This window comes from Conger conger, chromosome 2 (genome assembly GCF_963514075.1).
Source record: "Conger conger chromosome 2, fConCon1.1, whole genome shotgun sequence".
NCBI classification, from domain to species: Eukaryota; Metazoa; Chordata; class Actinopteri; order Anguilliformes; family Congridae; genus Conger; species Conger conger.
Genome location: NC_083761.1, coordinates 86793580 through 86814607, shown reverse-complemented (window position 1 = coordinate 86814607; position 21028 = coordinate 86793580). Strand labels below are relative to the sequence as shown.

The 21028-nt window shown below is 41.1% G+C and overlaps 2 protein-coding genes across 3 annotated transcripts in view; one reads left to right on the top strand and one right to left on the bottom strand.

The window, feature by feature from the left end:
- The window catches only part of LOC133122604 (zinc finger protein ZFP2-like), a 29476-nt gene that overhangs the window by 1326 nt on the left and 7122 nt on the right, over positions 1–21028 (top strand). Inside the window, exons 2-3 of one of the 2 annotated variants that reach the window (XM_061232658.1) lie at positions 153–189; positions 9158–10095. In XM_061232658.1, the coding sequence (XP_061088642.1) occupies positions 153–189; positions 9158–10095 (975 nt within the window). Of the gene's footprint in view, positions 1–152; positions 190–7229; positions 7444–8337; positions 8548–9157; positions 10096–21028 lie in introns of those variants that run through there. The other variant, XM_061232656.1, reaches the window with a different exon arrangement.
- Positions 14892–17125, bottom strand: LOC133122640 (putative zinc finger protein 702). Its single transcript, XM_061232724.1, is given in 2 exon segments — positions 14892–16171; positions 16174–17125. Coding segments are annotated over 2 exon segments (726 nt in total). The 5' UTR covers positions 16772–17125; the 3' UTR covers positions 14892–16043.

Sequence of the window (21028 nt, the reverse complement as noted above, 5' to 3'; positions counted from 1 at the left end):
ATATCCATCAGGTAATTCATACAGGTGAAAAGTCCTACACATGTTCTTGGTGTGGGAAGTGCTTTAATAGCAAATCTAATTTAAATAGGCATGTGACAACACACAAATGAAAAGCCCTACAAATGTTCCCAGATTGAGAAATGTGTTCATAGCAAATCTACTTTAAGATACACCTGAGAATTCATACAGGTGAAAAGCCCGACAAATGTAATCGCTGTACTCGTCCAGCATATCTAATTTAAATAGCCACAAGAAGATTTCTGAATGTGAAAAGCCCGACAGTTTGTGTTGATACATATATTTTCATAAAACATGTTACATGTTCATATACACTCAGTGACCACGTATTTTGGTATTTAATAGAATTATATTTCTGACATATTGGTCTTCTGCTGCAGTAGCCCATCCACTGAAAGATTTAAGGTGTTGTGTGTTCAGAGATTCTCTTCTGCATACCACTGTTGTAAAGCGTGGTTATTTTATTTACTGTCGCCTTCCTGTCAGCTTGAACCAGTCTGGCCAGTCTCCTCTGACCTCTCCCAGCCAGAAGGCATTTTCACCCACAGAACTGCTGCTCACTGCATGTTTGTTTATTTTTCACACCATTCTCTGTAAGCTGTAGATATTTGCAGTAACATTCTGGTGTACAGGTCTACCAAATAAAGTGGTCAGTTAGTGTTGATGAAAAGCCCTACTTTGTATTCAGTGAGATAAAGGTTTTTGCACAAGAAAATGCTTTGAATTGGGGAAATGTTTTTATTTATTTATTTATTCTTTTATAATAAAGTATATCTTAAGTACCAGCAAACTCAATGAGCTTTGTACAGGCTCAATTGACTTTTACCACTATAGGTTCCTGAATCTTTTACTTTTTACCTGTAATTAATTATTTTTGTGACCTGTTACCTGTAGTGGCAATGCTTTCTTGCTGTTTAGTACTGCAGTGTATATTCCACTATATTTCTCCTTGCTAATAATATTTTTGGAGGGGCGTTTGCAAAACAGTCAAGTAACTGGGGCAACCTGGGATACCATTTTTCGTCAATAATGAGTGTGCGACAATTTTATTCTTTTGAAAAGATAGTTTTCATTGAAGTGTCATTTGACAGCAACGATGTGAAAACTGAATGTTTTGTAGAAAGAAACATGGTAGTGTCTACAGCTGATCATCACAGACAGTTTGTTTAATCTCCGATCAGTTGAGGATCTTTTTTTCCAGTCCTTATTTTTCAATATTGTCTATGAATTGTGTTATAATTGTGTAATATGGAACAACTTTATATTATGAATGTGCACATTCCAAGGCCTTTACGCCATGTCAATTTCTGTTGAATTGCATCTGTTACTGTATGTGTCAGTGCTTTCTGCTTTACTACTCCTGTTAGCAAATGTAGTTTCATTCCTGCTGCATATTCCTCTGAATGCTGACTGCAATAAATACAAAACTCATATTTTGTGTGTTTGATTAATTATTTTAAAAATGTTGAAATGTGTGAATGTTTCCTCAAAGTTATCTGATTTAATTACACTTTTAGACACATTGACCACTGCGATGGACTGGCGACCTGTCCAGGGTGTATTCCTGCCTTTCGCCCAATGTATGCTGGGATAGGCTCCAGCCCCCCTGTGACCCTGTTCAGGATAAGCGGGTTCAGATAATGGATGGATGGATGGATGGATGGACACATTGACCAATCCATATCAGCCTTCTGTTATTCAGTTTACTCTTTATTTTTCAGAAGAACAAGGTTTGTAGTCTCCATCCATTGTCTTAACCTGCTTATCCTGAACAGGGTGGCAGGGGGGCTGGAGCCTATCCCAGCATACATTGGGCGAAAGGCAGGAATACACCCTGGACAGGTCGTTGCAACCCTAGTGGAAATTGTTTAATCAAAGGAGAAAGCATCCTGATGTGCCAATTTCCTTTGATAAAAATGGTTTTTGGGCATTTTATTCTTTAAAAAAAAGTAATCCCTTCCAGTGCATTGCTGGGATTTTGTTATTATGAAACGGACATCAATGTCACTTGATTGTAAGAAACAATGTGAAAACTCTTTGGATATACAGTATAAAAAAAATTTCAGCCCGTATCTCTGCTTGCCTGTGTGACATCTAGAGCTGGATGGTCAACCACCATCTAAAGCTCAACCCAGGTAAGACTGAAATGATATTCATCCCTGCCTAGGGGATACCACACTTACGCCATCACCCAGTGCAAGGAACCTCGACGTGGTGATGGACAGCAGACTGTCCCTCTCCGAGAACATTGCGGCGGTGACCCGGTCATGCAGGTTCTTCCTATACAACATACGGAGAATCCGCCCCTTTCTCACCCCCTACTCGACCCAGCTCCTGATCCAAGCGATGGTTTTGTCCTGCCTGGACTACTGCAATTCCCTCTTGGCTGGCCTCCCAGCATCCGCCATCAGACCCCTCTAACTTATCCAGAATGCAGAAGCTTGTCTGGTCTTCAACCTTCCCAAATACTCACACGTCACCCCCCTGCTTACTTCCCTCCACTGGCTGCCTGTCATGGCTCACATCAAATTCAAAACATTGGTGCTAGCCTTCCAAGCAGTTAAGGGGTCTTCCCCAGCTTACCCTACACCCCTGCCAGACCTCTTTGTTCAGCCTCCACAGGCCGCTTGGCACCTCCCCCTTTCCGAACTTCCACCTCACGCTCACGACTACTGTCTGTTCTGGCTCCACGGTGGTGGGACGAACTCCCCATTGAGATCAGAACTGTAGAATCTCTTTCCATCTTCAAGCACAAACTGAAGACGCACCTCTTCAAGCAGCACCTCTCCCTGTCCCTCCCTACCTCCCTGTGAACCTTAATTGTTGTCTTTCTGTGATTTACTTTCTGTGTATCAGTATTTTTAGTTTGGCTAGGTAAGCAGTGTTTGGCTAGTTAAGGGGTTTGTTCATACATTTGCGTGTTGCGGTTTGAAGAAAGAAAAAAAAAAGGGCCCTGGTCCTTATCTTTGTTGTGCAGGTAGCAGTGAAATTGTACTTCCCTCTAGGGTCTTTAAGCGCACTTATCCTTGGTTATGGGTATGCACTTTGTTGTACGTCGCTCTGGATAAGAGCGTCTGCCAAATGCCATTAATGTAATGTAATATGTATGGCAGCTGAAGCTGATCATTAGACAGACAAGCCGAGTATCTTTGTTTCAGTCTTTAGTTTTTCAGCGTTGTATAGGAATTGAGCATTACATTTTACATTCTGAATGGGCACACTGAACCAAGGACTGAACCTATTCCATTTGAATATCTGTATAATCATTCATTGTCATTCAATGCTTCATTGTTGTCTCCTTTAGTGTAGTTGTAAGTGTAGTTTAATTCCATATCCATGTAACTCGTCATAATAAACAGTTTAATTTGACTGCTTTGGGGTATGAATTGTTTTTGCGATGAGACTTATTGAAGGAGGCTTGCAAACACGTTACTGCTAAATATGGTTATAATTCCAGGCTCATATGTACACAGTGAGCACTGTGTTTCTGCCACCTTCCTGTCAGCTTTGACCAGTCTGGCCCTTCTCCTCTGACATCTCTCATAAGGCATTTCTGTCTGCAGAACCGCTGTTCATTGTATTTTTTTTTTTTTTTCCACCATTCTTTGCAAACTCTAGAGACTAGTGTGCATGACAATCCCAGGAGATCAGAATTTTCTGAGATACTCGAACCACCCTGTCTGCCACCAACAATCAACAACATTTTTTCCACATTCTGATGGTTAATGTAAACATTAGCTGAAGCTCCTGGCCCGTATCTACATGATTGTATGCATTGCACTGCTGCCACACGATCGGCTGATTAGATATGAGAGCACATAGAAGTATAATGGACTCAGGATCAGACCTAGGTCATGAACCACCATATTTCCATATGTGTAGGGCGGCCTGTAGCGTAGTGGTTAAGGTAAATGACTGGGACACCCAAGGTTGGTGGTTCAAATCCCAGTGTAGCCACAATAAGACCTGCACAGCCTTAACCCTGCATTGCTCCAGGGGAGGATTGTCTCCAGCTTAGTCTAATCAACTGTATGTCGCTCTGGATAAGAGCATCTACCAAAATACCATTAATGTAATGTAATGCCAGGACGTAGCAGTCACAACTAAATCTTTTTTCACATCTAGGGCTATTATGGCTTTTGAAGTACTTAAAGTTTCAATTTGAATGAAAACTGTCCACTTTACCAACTACTTGGTTGAATATCTTGTACTTTTTGGACATTTTCTGGCCAGACCCAAATTTGGCATTGTAAAATTTTTTCATAGATTATCTATTTGACTTCATTTCAGTTGTGGCTATTCAAAACCAACATATCTAATAGTCTTTGAAGTTTGGAAGTCATACACCAAGTGGTTTTAATGTAGTAAGCCATCAAATATTGAAAGAATTCAGAAAATAGATTACACAATATGGTGCTCCAAAATCCACACAAACCCCAATATCCACTCGAGAGTGACTTTTTAGGTATCACCCACCTCTTATTTAAGAGCCAATATCTCTAGAACAAGAAACATCCAATTAGGCTAATGTTTTGAATGTTCTTTGTTAAATATACACTCACCAGGCACTTTATTAGGAACATTTTTACTTTATTACTTATTCATGTGTTTATCTAATCAGCCAATTGTGTGGGAGCAGTGCAAAACATTCAATCATGTAGATATGGGTCAGGAGCTTAGGTTAATCAGCCATAAGAATGGGGAAAGAATGTGATCTAAGTGACTTTGACCGTGGGATGATTTTTGGTGGCAGACAGGGTGGTTTGAGTATCTCAGAAACTGCTGATCTGAATCCAGTGAGCAGCAGTTCTGCAGACAGAAACTCCTTGTTAATGAGAGAGGTCAGAGGAGAATGACCAGTCTGGTCAAACTGACAGGAAGGTAACAGTAATGCAAATAACCACACATTGCAACAGTGGTATGCCGAACACACAATGCATCCATCCATCCATCCCTCCATTATCTTAACCTGCTTATCCAGGGTCGCAGGGGGGCTGGAGCCTATCCCAGCATACATTGGGCGAAAGGCAGGAATACACCCTGGACAGGTCGCCAGTCTATCACAGGGCACACACACCATTCACTCACACACTCATACCTATGGGCAATTTAGACTCTCCAATCAGCCTAACCTGCATGTCTTTGGACTGTGGGTGGAAACCGGAGTACCCGGAGGAAACCCCTGCAAACACAGGGAGAACATGCAAACACCGCACAGAGAGGCCCCGGCCGACGGGGATTCGAACCCAGGACCTCCTTGCTGTGAGGCGGCAGTGCTACCCACTGCACCATCTGTGCCGCCAGCCGGTCCTGGGATTTGATATAAAATATAATTCAAGCACACAGATGCATTTCTGAAGTGTAATTTAGATACTAAATCCATCCATCCATCCATTATCTGAACCCGCTTATCCTGAACAGGGTCGCAGGGGGGCTGGAGCCTATCCCAGCATACATTGGGCGAAAGGCAGGAATACACCCTGGACAGGTCGCCAGTCCATCGCAGGGCACACGCACCATTCACTCACACACTCATGCCTACGGGCAATTTAGACTCTCCAATCGGCCTAACCTGCATGTCTTTGGACTGTGGGAGGAAACCGGAGTACCCGGAGGAAACCCACGCAGACACGGGGAGAACATGCAAACTCCGCACAGAGAGGCCCCGGCCGACGGGGATTCGAACCCAGGACCTCCTTGCTGTGAGGCGGCAGTGCTACCCACTGCACCATCCGTGCCGCCCTTAGATACTAAATCAATGTCTTTAAATATTTCGCATTTTAGACAGTATTTGCCCAAGGAACGTTTGCTAGGGTCGAACCACCACACATCCACCACATTTAATTATTTGAGACAAATTTTACTTAAAATATTTGAAGTCAATCAAAGAAGCATGAAATGGACTCTTCAGAGTGTCTAGTAACTGAACCAGGTGAGTGTGAGAAAAGAATTTCAGGCCTTAATGTAGTTTATGTCTATAATGTAGGTATAAAATGCTAAGCCTACCTCCTCCAAAGTGAAGAAATACTCATTACAGCAACTCCAAAGCTGTTTTATTAACATGAGGTATCGTGGATTTGAAATACACATGCTGGAAAAAATCTAATTAAATAAGAGAGGAATTTTACCTTTTAAAACTACCTGACATGGCTCAGGCAGTAAGAGCAGTCGTCTGGCAGTCGGAGGGTTGCCGGTTCGATCCACCGCCCCGGGCTGTGTCGAAGTGTTCCTGAGCAAGACACCGAGCCCCCAAATGCTCCTGACGAGCTGGTTGGCGCCTTGCATGGCAGCCAATCGCCGTTGGTGTGTGAGTGTGTGTATGAATGGGTGAATGAGAAGCATCAATTGTACAGCACTTTGGATAAAGGCGCTATATAAATGCCAACCATTTACCATTTACCTTCTGAAGGTGCCCGGATCACTGCGCTCAACTAGTGGAAGACGGAAGAGGATACATGGTGCGTTCAGCGGTTATAGTTCCAACAAATTCCATCTAATTTCCCTGAAAACAACATCTCTCATTTTTATTTCTGCATGTTTATTTCAAATACATGTGATACCTCGTGTAAATAAGACAGACAGAAGGTAGGCTGTCAATGCTTCAAGTCTTTATGCTAAGCTAACACGTTATGCTAATATGGAAACTGAGCCAGTGAATGCACAACAATTTAAATGAATAAAATCTTGAGTCTGGGTCAAAAGAATAATACTAATAAACCTGGAAAGCCAAGGTTTATTAGTAGAATATTAGAATGGTTTTTGGAAAGGAACGGAAACAATGGATCCAGTCTTAGATCGAGAAAAAGGTGAATACCAGGAGGAAATTTGGTAGGAAGGAAGATATCATTATTGCAAGACTTGGGCATGGTTTATTAAACAAAACTTTCAGGGTCATTGGAAAACATTAAACCGGTGTATGTGACTATCGTCAAGAGGATGAGTCTGTTGAACTGTGGAGGAGGCAGGATGGTAATGGCGGGAGAGCTGAAGGGAGTGGGGATTCAGGGATTTATGTTAAATCAGGTAGTAAAATCCATTCATAATATAATATATCGCACCATTTTTTTATTTATTTTTTGGACTGTGTAAGAGTGGATTATACAAGAGAATATAGGATAATTGTGGCTATAGACGGTAGATGGCGGTAACACCCCGTAGTTGAATTACAGCCGTTGTAAAAGAAACAAAGAAGAAGAAGATGATTTCTGGCGTTGTGGAAATGGAAGTTAAGAACCGAAAGCTGGCGCTTTGGTTCAGTAGGGTGCATCTTCTCCGGCCTGCAGACAGACAGGCGTGTTTTGGTCAGGACCGAACCACACTGCTCTCCTGAATTCGGTCATACGCTTTCTGGTTCATACCACTTTATTACGCACGTTTGCTGATGAGAATTACAGTACGGCAAGTAGAAACGATTGCAGTCATAAGGTAAGTTTTTTTCCTTCCCATAATCTTGTGTTCGTTTTGTTTACTAGCAAGCTTGTCGACTGTTCCATTCGCTAATGTTTTCACAAAAGTTTGCTAATTTGCAATACTTTCACATATGCACGTTACTGCAGAATTTAGAGTTTGAAAACTTAGAAGAAACATGTTCATCGTTTCTGAGAATTTTAAATTAATTATCATGAGTACCATTTGTGCGTCACGCACTTTGAAAGTGATTGATGGTAGAGATTTGGTTTTACTTCATCTCTTGAAGTATGTGCTTTAGTAATATTTAGTGTTCTTCTGACTCTTGGAACACAAACCACAAAGGAAATGGTAACCATTTTATTTTGGGTATGTCATTTTCAAGCTTGTTTTAAGAAAAGTGCGACACTTAAGGGGTTAAAGCAGACTAGAGACAAGCAAGTTAAAAAAATGTAAGGTTACGATTCATTCGCTTCCTCGAGACGGTTGTTTTGTGGAATTCCGCCTTCATAATGCTCTGAAATCTAATAATAATTGTAGTTGATATGATAAAACACTAGCAACAGGTTACAAAGGTTATTTTTTAGGTGGTTAAAATGTACATCATCTGTACAATATCCTTTGTCTTTCTGTTTTCCACTTTTATTTGCGGCAGGAATGTATTTTCTTATAGAAACATACATTTGCAAACCTGCACATTTTCTGGTGCCATTCATAGTTAATTTTTTACCCTGCTATAAAAACAGTAAAAAGAATGGAAGATGTGGCAGATTAATTTAAAACTGTTTTTGACCTGAGACTTGGCATCACCCAGGGAAGGATGAATTTCCCCACCTCATAATGCAAATGTGTCAGTTGCTGTAGTAGGACCTGTTTGATTCAGGCTAAATCCCTTCCCATTTTTCCCTCCAGGAGCTGCACTTCTGCACGCCTTTGAGAAGCAGGATGATGCAGGCAGGAGTCTGTCTGAGACAGGACACTGAGACAACACTACCAGAGCTCACTGAGCAGCACAGGATCAGACTGAAAGAAGAGGAACTCAGTGGACTGGAGTCAGAGACAGAGTGTGCTGCACCAGGACTCAACACACTGGAGCCAGAGTGTGTTACAGCACACAGTGGGGTCAGTGATGTACACCACACACACACATCAGTGAGAAAAACAGAAGCTGATCTGGGCTCCACCCACACTGGGGATCTTATTAAGACGGAGAGCCCTGAAAGGACAGAGCTGGGATATGTGACCCATCTGCATCCTGACCAAATCAAAACAGAGGCTGATGATGGAGGATACCATGAGGCAGAACACACCAGTGACTTGCAGGATATTAAATGTGTTGATGTTAAATCTGATCAAATGAAGTCTGAATCCAGTGAAAGTTTAGTGAGTGATCTCATGAACACTGTGATGGATGGAGCTGGTGTTGATCATAAAGACCAGACTGAACCCTGGCAGTGTGCAGGAGAGCCTACGCGAAATATCACCGATATTGCCCAGAGCGGTACTAACGGTGTAAATCCTCATATACATTGTCAGGGAATGAATGTGATAATTGTACCCATGATAATGAATTCAAGTGAAAACCCAAGCCTGATTAATTTATTTCAAGGCAAGATAATTCATGGAAATGAAGGAGAGATTCATTCAGGTGAAAAGCCTCACAAATGTACTTGGTGTGGGAAGTGCTTTCATACAACATTTGACTTAAATCAGCATCTAATAATTCATGTAGGTGAAAGGCCCTACAAGTGTGCACAGTGTGGAAAGTGTTTTTCCCAAATACCGAATTTAAGACGCCACCAGAGAACTCATACAGGTGAAAAGCCTAACAAGTGTACACAGTGTGGGAAGTGTTTTCATGGAAAATCTGATTTAAATTTACACCTGAGAATTCATACAGGTGAAAAGCCCTACCAATGTACTCGGTGTGGGAAGTGCTTTTCCAAAATGTCTGATTTAACCATCCACGAGAGAATTCATTCAGGTGAAAAGCCATTTAAGTGTACACAGTGTGAGAAGTGCTTTTCCAAAATATCCGACTTAAACTGCCACCAGAGAATTCATACAGGTGAAAAGCCGTACATGTGTACACAGTGTGGGAAGTGTTTTCGTACAAATTCTGACTTGAATAAACATCTGAGAATTCATGCACGTGAAATGGCATACACATGTCCTCAGTGTGGGAAGTGTTTTTTTCAAAAAAGTCAATTATGTTGTCACCAGAGAGTTCATACAGGTGAAAAACCTTACAACTGTGCACAATGTGGGATGAATTTTAGAGCAATTTCTGCTTTACAACAACACCAAAGAATTCATACTGGTGAAAAGCCCTACAAATGTCTTCAGTGTGGGAAGTGTTTTACCCAAATCAGTAATTTAAATTACCACCAGAGATCACATACAGGTGAAAAGCCATACCTATGTTCTCAGTGTGGGAAGTGTTTTTCCCAATTATCTAACTTAATTTGCCACCAGAGAATTCATACAGGTGAAAAGCCGTACAAATGCATTCAGTGTGGGAAGTGTTTCAATCAATCAACTCCATTCACTATCCACAAGAAGAGTCATTCAGGTGAAAAGCCCTTCAAATGTTCTCAGTGTGGGAAGGGCTTTTTGGCCGCAAGTTATTTGAATCGCCACCAGAAAATTCATTTTGGTGAAAAGTCCTAGAAAAGCACCTAGTCTGGGATGTGTTTTTCTACAAAATGTCATTTAAAGGCATACAACAAGGGATTTTCACCTTGCCGTGGTCCCTAATATAGGAAAAAGCCAACATTTTCGGAAATATATAATACATACTAGGAGTCCGTAGTCTACCTCCTTCAAAGTGAAGAAATACCTTACAGCAACTCCAAAGCTGCCTTATTTTACCCAAGGTATTGTGTATTTTAAATACACGTGCGGGAAATAAATGGTAGAAACAAGAGACGTTTTCTGAGAAGTTCCACCTGTTAAAATGTTAAAAGGTGTGCGCGTCACTGTCCTCAGCCAGTGGAAGACATTACATTACATATCACATTAATGGCATTTGGCAGACACTCTTATCCAGAGCGACGTACAACAAAGTGCAAAGTGCATATCCATAACCAGGGATAAGAGCACTGAAAGACCCTAGAAGAGGATATATGTGTGTTCAGCAGTTATAGTCCCAACCGTCTCCGGAAACTACGTGTCTCGTTTAAATTTTTTCCTGCGCATGTATTTTGAATACACATGATACCTTCTGTAAATAAGACTCCTTTGAGTTGCTGTAAGGTGTATTTCTTTACTTTGAAGGAGGTAGGCTACTGACTCCTAGTATGTGTTATATATTTCCCAAAATGTTGGCGTTTTCCTTTATTTGGGACCACAGCATAACGTGTTGACTTGAAACCTAACACAAATTGAGCCAGTGAATGCACGAAAATGAAATCAAACTTCTCGTCTAAGTCTGGGGGGGAAAGAAAGGAATATTTCCCAAAATATTGCCATTTTCCTTTAAAGAGGTCTCCTCTAGTCTGCCTGCCTACTCGCCTCACGGTTTTTATTTTTCAAATCCATTTAGCTGTTTGGGTGGTCTGTAGCATAGTGGTTAGGTTCTGTAGCGTAGTGGTTAAGGTCTGTAGCGTAGTGGTTAAGGTCTGTAGCATAGTGGTTAAGGTACATGACTGGGACCCACAAGGCCAATGGTACGATTCCCGGTGTAGGCACAATAAGATCCGTACAGCCGTTGGGCCCTTGACGTTGTTCTGGATAAGAGCGTCTGCTAAATGCCATTAATGTAATGTAATGTATCTTTATATCACCATGTTTTGATAGCTGTGGCCAATGGGGCGGCCTGTAGCGTAGTGGTTAAGGTAAATAACTGGGACACGCAAGGTCGGTGGTTCTAATCCCGGTGTAGCAATACAGCCGTTGGGCCCTTGAGCAAGGCCCTTAACCCTGCATTGCTCCAGGGGAGGATTGTCTCCTGCTTAGTCTAATCAACTGTACATTGCTCTGGATAAGATCGTCTGCCAAATGCCTGTAATGTAATGCCTGCTGTACTTTAGATTTTTCATCTGCACTATTGCAGTAGATAGCTAGTTGGAAATACTTCCCTCAGAAAAGTGCACCAAGCCCTTTTTGCTGCGGTTATACACTTTGTTGTACGTTGCTCTGGATAAGCATGTCTGCCAAATGCCTATGATATAATGTGATGTCCCAAACACATTCATCATCACAAGTACAGATTTACATTACGTTAGTTATTTTGCTGATGCTTTTATCCAGTGCAACTTAACATGACATAAAGTCCTGCCCCTAAATGTACCTACAGTTTGCCTAAAAGCTAAAAAGTATCTAGCACCGTATCAAGTCTAGTGTTGAAAACCCACCAATGTTATTGCCTCTACTCCATGTCTTGGCAAACTATTCCACACATTGACCACTCGCTGTGTGAAAAAATACTTAGTGTGGTCTAATAAGAGTATTGTATAAAGTGAGTATAACTTCCTTTGACTTATACTCAATACTCCTGGCTATGTATCATAGCATCCTATTGGCCTTTTTTTTTTTACTGCAACCGCACATTGACTAGAAGTCTTTTTCAAATTGAGCACTTTCCATTTGCTTTATATCAGTGTTCATGACTCAGTCATGCCAGTCCATCATATACACTCACTGAGCACTTGATGCAGGCACCGGTTACATTACATTACATTATTGGCATTTGGCAGACGCTCTTATCCAGAGCGACATACAGTTGATTAGACTAAGCAGGAGACAATCCTCCCCTGGAGCAATGCAGGGTTAAGGGCCTTGCTCAAGGGCCCAACGGCTGTGCGGATTTTATTGTGGCTACACCGGGATTAGAACGACTGACCTTGCGTGTCCCAGTCCTTTACCTTAACCACTACGCTACAGGCATTGCAGTACCTCCCTATTGTAGTTTCAAATGTCTTTTTTGCTGTGTGTTCATATTGGAAGGAATCAAATGCTGAAAATTTTACAGTGTTTGTAATTGTAATTTATAGTTCTTCCTATAATATTCCTTATGTTTTGAACAAACATCTAAAAAAAATGGCACAACAACTGGTACCATTTTCCTTTTATAATAAGCGTTTTGTTATTCAAAAATGCCATTTCAATTTCTTTGAAATGTATGGTCTTTGCATATTTAAGGGTGACACTCTGTGGTGATGGAATTGACAGCTGTGTAATTTCTTATAAAGAAAATGTGCGTTGTTTGTTTGGATATCGACATAAATATTGTAGTATGCAAGCTTGTCTTCTGAAAATGAACTTGGCACCTATTCCGTCGGTCTACTGCCTGTGTAGAGGCTGTATGTGCATGTCAACTAAAGCTGAGCATTAGACTTAAGACTGGATGTTATATCTGAGCAAACGGTTGGGGATCTTTGTTCATTTTCCCACGTGAGATATGAATAATTGTGTAAAAAATGATTCTGCACATAACACTGCCTTTATGCCATGTCGATTTCTTTATAAGCTCTGACTGCACGTCCTTTATTATCCCTGTTTTCTTGTATTAGCATTTAGAGATGTCATTAAATTCCTGTTGCACATAACTTGTATCTCTAATTTTGCAAGAAATACAATACGTTTGACTTGACATCATGTGGTGTAAATTGTTTTAATAATTTGAAACATTTTCAGTTTGTTGGAATACATAAAAGGGTCATTTCAGTTGCCTTAAAATAAAGCAAAGAAGGTAAATATGAGCCTGGTTTCACAGACCTGGATTGCCCTTAATCATAGACAAAAGTATGTTGTATGGAGAATCTCCATTCTCCACTCTCCATTTAGTCTAGGACCAATCTTAATCTGTGTCTGTGAAACACATGTTGTACTATGTTAGTGAAACTAAATGGGGTAAATGCTTTTTCTAACAAATCTGATTCAATACCTAGACATTCTCATGAATCCATTTCATGCTTTTTTTATTGAGTTTTATTGAATCTGTTGCAGGAGAGAAAGATTTGTCGTCCCAAGGATGCAAATGTCAGTGAAGATGAACCTGAGCAAACATTCTTGGGGCAAATGCATAATCTAAATTTCAATCCCGTTCTCTTTGTTTACCTTCAGATGGGTCCATCAGGAGCAATTTCTACACACATTGGTTTAACATTTGAATTATAATACAGCAATAAGCATTGGGTTGAGAGTTTTTATTTTATTTTATTGTATCACACAGGTATGTTTTTAAGCAGTTGTCACTTTTACTGCAATACTTCATACATCTGTAGCCTATGTTTATTAGCATTTGCAAGAATGTTCTTAACTTTCTTTGATACTGGTCATCATATTCAGGAAAATGAGGAACATTCTGGGCACTGAAAGAATTACAAGAAAATTCAACCAGTATACTAATGAGATGATTGCAGGTAGTGAAGGTCGTTTGAAAAGATAAAGTCAGCTTCAGTTTTGAAGCTGAAGGAGAAACTGCATCGGAAGTTCTATTGTTAATGGGGTGAGCTTCCGTAGATCCAGCCTGCTGTGCTGAACTGCACTTCGTCTTCGTCTTGCACTTTCAGTGGTTGAATCGGCCAAGTTAAAGATTTGGCCAAAAAAGCTACATATGATGTCTACGTTTGGTAACTAAATGAATGAGTGTGGACATTTTTTTTTAGAAATATACCGAATTGGGTTGCATTACTTGCACTGTTTAGTTTAATTATATTCAGGTATAATATTTAAAGGTGTAACCACATTATCCATCCTCGACAGTGCTTGTAAACTTAAAATGGTGCCATCCCAGATAGCGTGCAACTCGAAATCATCTTGAACGATGGGGGGCGAAATGTTTGTGTTATCATATTTCCGGTTCCAGAGTAATCCTGACGCAAATCACGTAAAATTATCCTAAAGAATTCGGAAAATAAAAGTTATCCATGTGTTCCACGGATTCATTTAGGCAACCACCGCAAGGGTCATGGGTGACGGCATTGTAGCTCACATTGTAATTATATTGAGCATTTTTGGGAAATTCCACAAAATCGTTGAAGTAGGCGTATCGTAATTCTTGGACGTTTATAATCCCACGTAGGCTTCGTGTTACATTCGTGTTAATCGTCAAATGTACGCAGGCGGTGATGCAGAAATCATCAGCACACAGGAACCAACAGCTTGCTCATTAATCTTGTGCCACTTAAATGACCACACCGGTGTTCTGGACGTTAAACACAATTCACACCAGATTTTGCATTCTTTAAAGTGCTTTTTAGATTTTCTAATGAGTTTTCCCAAATAATTTACCTTCCAGCAGCCATTGTTTCCATGCGGTTACAATGAAACGAAACATGCAGAGGCTTGAAAGTTGCTTAAGACTGGAAATCCATAATCAAGAACATACTACGCAATTTATATGCAGTTATTTATTTATTGACATTTTTGTCAAGGTTGCGTTATCACTGAAGAATAAGTCATTTTAACGCACAGATTATAGGGCAGTTTTTTCCGGGTTGCAAGGCACTCCGTAGTACTCGGTGACAGGATGAGCAAGACAGGATATTATATACAATGAACCATGTTATTCCATCAGTAAAAACACATTACAATGATTCTTCCCACGTTACATCCAAACAAGTTTAACTCGTGTCAATTTCATCACCACAAAATATCAAAAATCAATCTACAAATAATTACATTACGAGACATTAAAAGAAAGTGTTTGGACAACAAAACAGTCAGAAACACTTGTTATGACAGGAAAAAGCTATCCCAGTTTGTTCCGATCATTACACTGCTTTTACAAACACTGTAAAATAGTCAGTTTGCCGCCTTTTCATTCACGTCTTTCAAACCTAAAGTAAACGGTAACCAATTAAGAGTGCTACAGATTGTTGTCCTAAAACCCGTAAGTTAGCATTTTTTAGCCATGGGTTCCCTCCGCTGATTTCCCCTGCATTTTTCCCCATATAGATTTCAATCTCTTCCAAAAATAAGCTCAGTATTTAATGGAAGCTCAAGAGAGTTTGACGCTAGGTTAGATATTAAGTTACATTAATATATTATCCGTGTATTTATAAGCTGTTATGTGCTTTAAAAGGACTACAAGGACTGTCACATTCCGCCAGTCACCATTTTAGTTTCATGCTAGCCCATCTGCGGTCGGTAGTACTGTTGTAGCTTCAATATAGCAACGTGCTATCAACTCACGTCTTTAAAGGACATCAGTTTTGAAATTCATGGTTGAGATATTAGCTAATTTAATTTAACTCATTGAACAAAATCTGAAACTTGCTTAAGCTAATGTTAACCACAGACATTTTTTTTTTGTTGCAGGAAACAAAATGGCTGTTGGAAAATCTGCTGTGGGAACCCATGGTGGTTGAAATTCCCACGCTGGCCAACAAAAAAAACTTTTTTGCAAACCACAACAGGGTGGTTTGTCTTTAAAAAATATGAAAGGCATTTGATGGACATTTGAAGTCAAAGGATGAGAACATTTATCAGGTTATACAAGTGTATAAATATTTTATTGGCCATACAAGTGGGATACATTTGTTTAAACACTAATTACATCTGAAATATTAAAACACTGTCACACAGTGTGCACTGTATGCCGCATTTTGTGCATATTTAATGCACCCGATTAGGAATAGCACTTGCCACATTAAATGCATTTGTGAGGCATTTCACACATTAATTTCCAGGTGTTTACTGAAAGCAGAAATACTGGAAAAGCACTTCCCACACTGAAGACATTTGTATGCCTTTTCACCTGTATGAATTCTCGGGCGGTCATTTAAATCAGACAATTTGGAAAGGCCTTCCCATACTTAGTATACTTCTAGGGCTTTTCACCTGTATGCATTCTTTGGTGGCAAATTAAATGATGTTTATGGGGAAAAGACTTCCTACACTGAGGACATTTGTAGGGCTTTTCACCTGTATGAATTCTCTGATGGCCACTTAAGTGAGATATTTGAGACAAACACTTTCCACACAGAGTACATTTGTAAGGCTTTTCACCCGTATGAATTCTTAGGTGTGTATTTAAATGAGAATTCAAAGTAAAACACTTTCCACACTGTGTACACTTATATGGCTTTTCACCTGTGTGAATTCTTTCATGGCGAATGAATTGATGTTTTTGGGAAAAACACATCCCACACTGAGAACACTTGTATGGTTTTTCACCTGTATGAATTCTCTGGTGGACTTTTAAAACACATTTTCTGGAAAAGCACTTGTCACACTGTGCACATTTATAGGACATTGGACCTATATGAATTCTCACATGTGAATTTACATCAGATTTTGTATTAAAACAATTCTCACACTGTGTGCATTTGTATAGCTTTTCACCTCGATGAATCTCTCCTTTATTTCTATGAATTGTCTTTTTTTTTTTAAAATACATTCAACAGGCTTGGGTTTTTTACCTGAATTCATTATCATGGGTTCAATTATCACATTCCTTCTCTGAATATTTGTTTGGTTTTTTTTTTGCTTCCGTTTGTACTTTTCTGCACAATCCTGGTTTGATCGTTTTCATTGTTTACGTCGCAGTGATGATTTAAGTCTCCACAAAGGGTAGGCAGATCATTACTTTTTTTCTTTTTGAAAGTTTGTATTTGTCTCTCCTGTACAGTGCCATGGTTCAGCCTGATCTTTACGATCACTGCCAGCGCCAGTCACTCACTAAACCGTCACTGGGCTCACACTTAATTTGATCAGATATAATATTAACACATCTAATACTCAGCAAGTCAGTGGTAGGCGTGTTCTTTTTACATTTTACATTTTTGTCATTTGGCAGACGCTTTTAACCCAAAGCGACTTACAAGTGCATAGGTTCTACCACAAGTCAAAGCATCACATCCAGAACTAGGAAAATACACATGGAATGCTGTTCTAAACATAGTCGTCATCATAAATGCAGCTCGACCGCCAGGTGCACGTAGAGAGGGAACCGTAAGGCGACCAGAGCTGGCAGACCGGAATGGTCTAGCTGGGGAGTAGGGAGTGATCAAGGATTGTATGTAAGGTGGGGCAGTCCCCTTAGCAGCCTGAAATGCCAACACTAGGGCCTTGAAATGGATGCGTGCGGCAATAGGAAGCCAGTGGAGGCCAATGAGAAGCGGGGTGACATGAGCCGACCTGGGCTGACTGGTGATCAGGCGGGCTGCAGCATTCTGGACCAGCTGGAGGGGCTTGATGGCACATGCTGGGAGACCGGCTAGGAGGGAGTTGCAGTAATCCAGACGGGAAATGACGAGCGCCTGGACTAGGAACTGGGTGGCTTTCTCCGTCAGGAGATGACGGATACGGCGTATATTATACAGAAAGAACCTGCAGGTTCTGGCAGTGGAGGATACTTGTGGAGCCAGGGTGAGGCAGTTATCAAGAGTCACCCCAAAATTCTTTGCCGTACGGGAGGAGGAAACTACAATGTCCTCAACAGTCAGTGAGAGGTCGATTGACGGAGAGGACTTAGCAGGGATGTAGAGCTCAGTTTTGGCATGGTTGAGCTTCAGGTGGTGGGAAGTCATCCACGCAGAGATACAGCCAAGCAGGCAGAGATCTGTGTGGTGACTTGGGTGTCGGGGGGGGGAAGGAAATAAAGAGTTGGGTGTCATCAGCGTAAGAATGATAAGAAAAGCCATGGGAAAAGATTCAGTTTGTAGGGGGTGAGGGTCAGAGACTGAGCCCCTCCAAGTCACCTGGTAGGAGCGACCAGAGAGGTAGGAGGAAAACCAAGCGAGTACAGACCCTGTGACACCCATCCCAGACAGCGATGAGAGCAGAATCTCATGGTTGACTTTATTGAAAGCGGCCAACAGGTCGAGGAAGATGAGGACAGAGGAGAGGGATTTGGCTTTAGCAGAGTGGAGTGCCTCAGTGACTGCGAGCAGGGTGGTCTCAGTGGAGTGGCCACTCTTGAAGCCAGACTAGTTGGGGTCATGGAGATTGTTCTGGAGAAGATAAGTGGACAGTTGGGAGCAGACCGCCCCTTCCAGAGTTTTAGCGAGAAAGGGAAGAAGAGAGACAGGCCGGTAGTTGTTCAGGGCAGAGGGGTCAAGAGTAAGTTTTTTGGGCAGGGGAGTGACTCTGGCCCTCTTTAGGGAAGAGGGCATGGTGCCGGAAGAGAGGGAGGTGTTGATTAGAGAGGAGAGAAAAGGGAGAATGTCATTGGATATAGATTGTAGGAGGGGAGAGGGGATGGGGTCAAGAGGACAGGTGGTCGGGTGGTGGGATGTAAGGAGTTTCAATGTGTCGGCGTCAGAGAGGGGAGAAAAGGAGGCTAGGGAGTTGGGGAAGGTGGGAGGGTCAGCAGGGGGAGAGGGTTGTGAGAAGGAATTGCGAATGGCATCAACCTTCTTTTCAAAGAAGGAGACAAAGTCATCAGGTGTGAGTGATGAGGGGGGTGGGGGGGGATTTAGCCTGAAACTCATCACTTCTTTTTCTTGCGCTTTTATCTACTGTACCTCCACCCATTGGGAGAGGGAAAAATGGCAAGAAAAAATTAAGACCGTGAAATCAAGAAAATGTGAATTAGGCAAATGGAATGTCCTTGTTTCTTCTGAAGCAAACATGGCAGATGGGGAGATAGGTGGATCATTTATACATCAGGCTTTCCGGAAAAAAAAAAACTCCCGCAAAGGATGCATTGATGTTTCCTGCTCCTAGAAGGAACATTTAAGGGGCTGGAATGTCCTTAAAGATGGAATGTCCTTAAAGACGGTGCAGGGTCCTCGCACGGGCCGCCAAATATCGTAGGGATTTTACTCTCTACGAAACCGGGGCGCCAATTAATGTTATGTAGCAGTATAACTGCAAAACGTCAGTCTCATAAAATTACTGTTGTCAGAAATATCTAACCACAAATTCAGTATTTTAATTAATAATTAAAATAACCAATATTAATGAGTAAACATACCGATAACCTGAAGGTTGGAAGTTCTTCGAAAGACCGCTTTAACTCGCCTCTCATGTCGATGTGCCGCCAAAACAGGCACCGGGTTTAATAAAATATATTTATTAAACAAACATACAAACACAGAACAGATACACTAACGGGAAGTTAGTAGGGTGTGTACGTGTGTGAAGCGCGCGTGTCCCTTGAACAAAGGAAAGTAAAAGTGGGTGTGTTAGTTATTGTTAGCTGTCAGAAGACTACTTGCGTAGTTTACAGTTTAATCTATATATGCGCAAAAGACGGCAAATCAATCCACGTACATATATATAGCTAACAAAATAAATTCCAATGATAAGACAAATATGGAAACACAGATTCACAAAAAGTTATGACTAAACTAAACACTGGCTATGCCTGAATGTTTGTTGTCTTACTGAGTCCATACGCATTGCTGGATCCAAAAGACGTGCTGTCCTTATAGGAGCCGCGATGGTGCTGTGAATGATGTCCTGGAGAGGTGCGCAAAGCTGGGGCGTTCCCGTCTTAGCCGCGCGTTGTCGTCTGGTCCGATCGGTTGCTGGAAGGATGTTCGCTGGTCCTTTCCACTCGCTATAGGCCACGAAGTTACCGCGAGGGAGTTCGGTCCGCTGCATAAGCCCCAGCTAGGATCTAGAATCCCAGGCTCGCTTGCAGTTGTACGCTTGCAAATGAATGAGTGCAATTGCCCAAAGGTGCTGTTTTAGCAGCAGTTCTGGTTACGCATGTGCCTAACCAAGTGCTACCACATTTACAACTACGCTACGGTATTTTTTCAGATTTGTATATTGTTATTGATTAGTTTCCCGCGACAATTATCAACTAGCTATATTAAAAAAAAAAAAATCTACAATTACGTGCGTTTTTGCAAGTACTGCAAAACCAATACCATGTGCAAATATTAAAGAACGGATAGCTGTTAAAGCATTAAGATTATTAGCTTACTTACAGTATTTATAGAAGACTCAATTACGACAATTCAATCTTTGGTTTAAGTTCTTGTAATGTAATTCTCGACAGATAATGACTTGCATGATAAGTGTGCGTGAGGCAGAAAAGCATGAGTTTTGCAGAGAGCACCCTGAACCCACAGAAGCTCGTCGCAATGAAAATAACTTCCGCTGCAATTTTTTGACCTACCTTCATAATAAAAGCGCATTCAAATTTTCATATTTTATAGTTTAGGATTTCTAAAGGTTTCCCCCTTTGGAACAGAAACGAAGTCTCGAGATAATTACTTAAGCGTATTCTATTCGTAGATGACTCAATTAGGGCAATTCAATATTTTGTTTAACTTGCTGTAACGTAATTAATGGAAACTAATGACATGTTAAATGTTAAATGTGTGTGGAATATAAAGCATATGACTTCTAACGGTCAAGGGAGGAACAACACGCTCAAACCACAACACTGTTTATCCCACCGCTTCTCCGTGAGCGCGCTGACGTTGAAACGCAATTCGGCTGTGGCAATTAGAACCAATTTACAGCTAATGAGCTTAAATTATTGTATAGCTAAACGATATGTTGGTACAGAGTGCCGGCGCGACAACTGAACATATTGAAACGGTAAATTACGCTGAAACGGTAAATTACGCTGATACAGTATGGAACACATTTGTTGACTCAATTTTTTAAGTCATAAAGGGTCCAAGGTATCAAATGAGCTTATCGTGCTGGTGCCAGATATACAGTAGATACTACAAGGGTTGTTTCTCCTGAC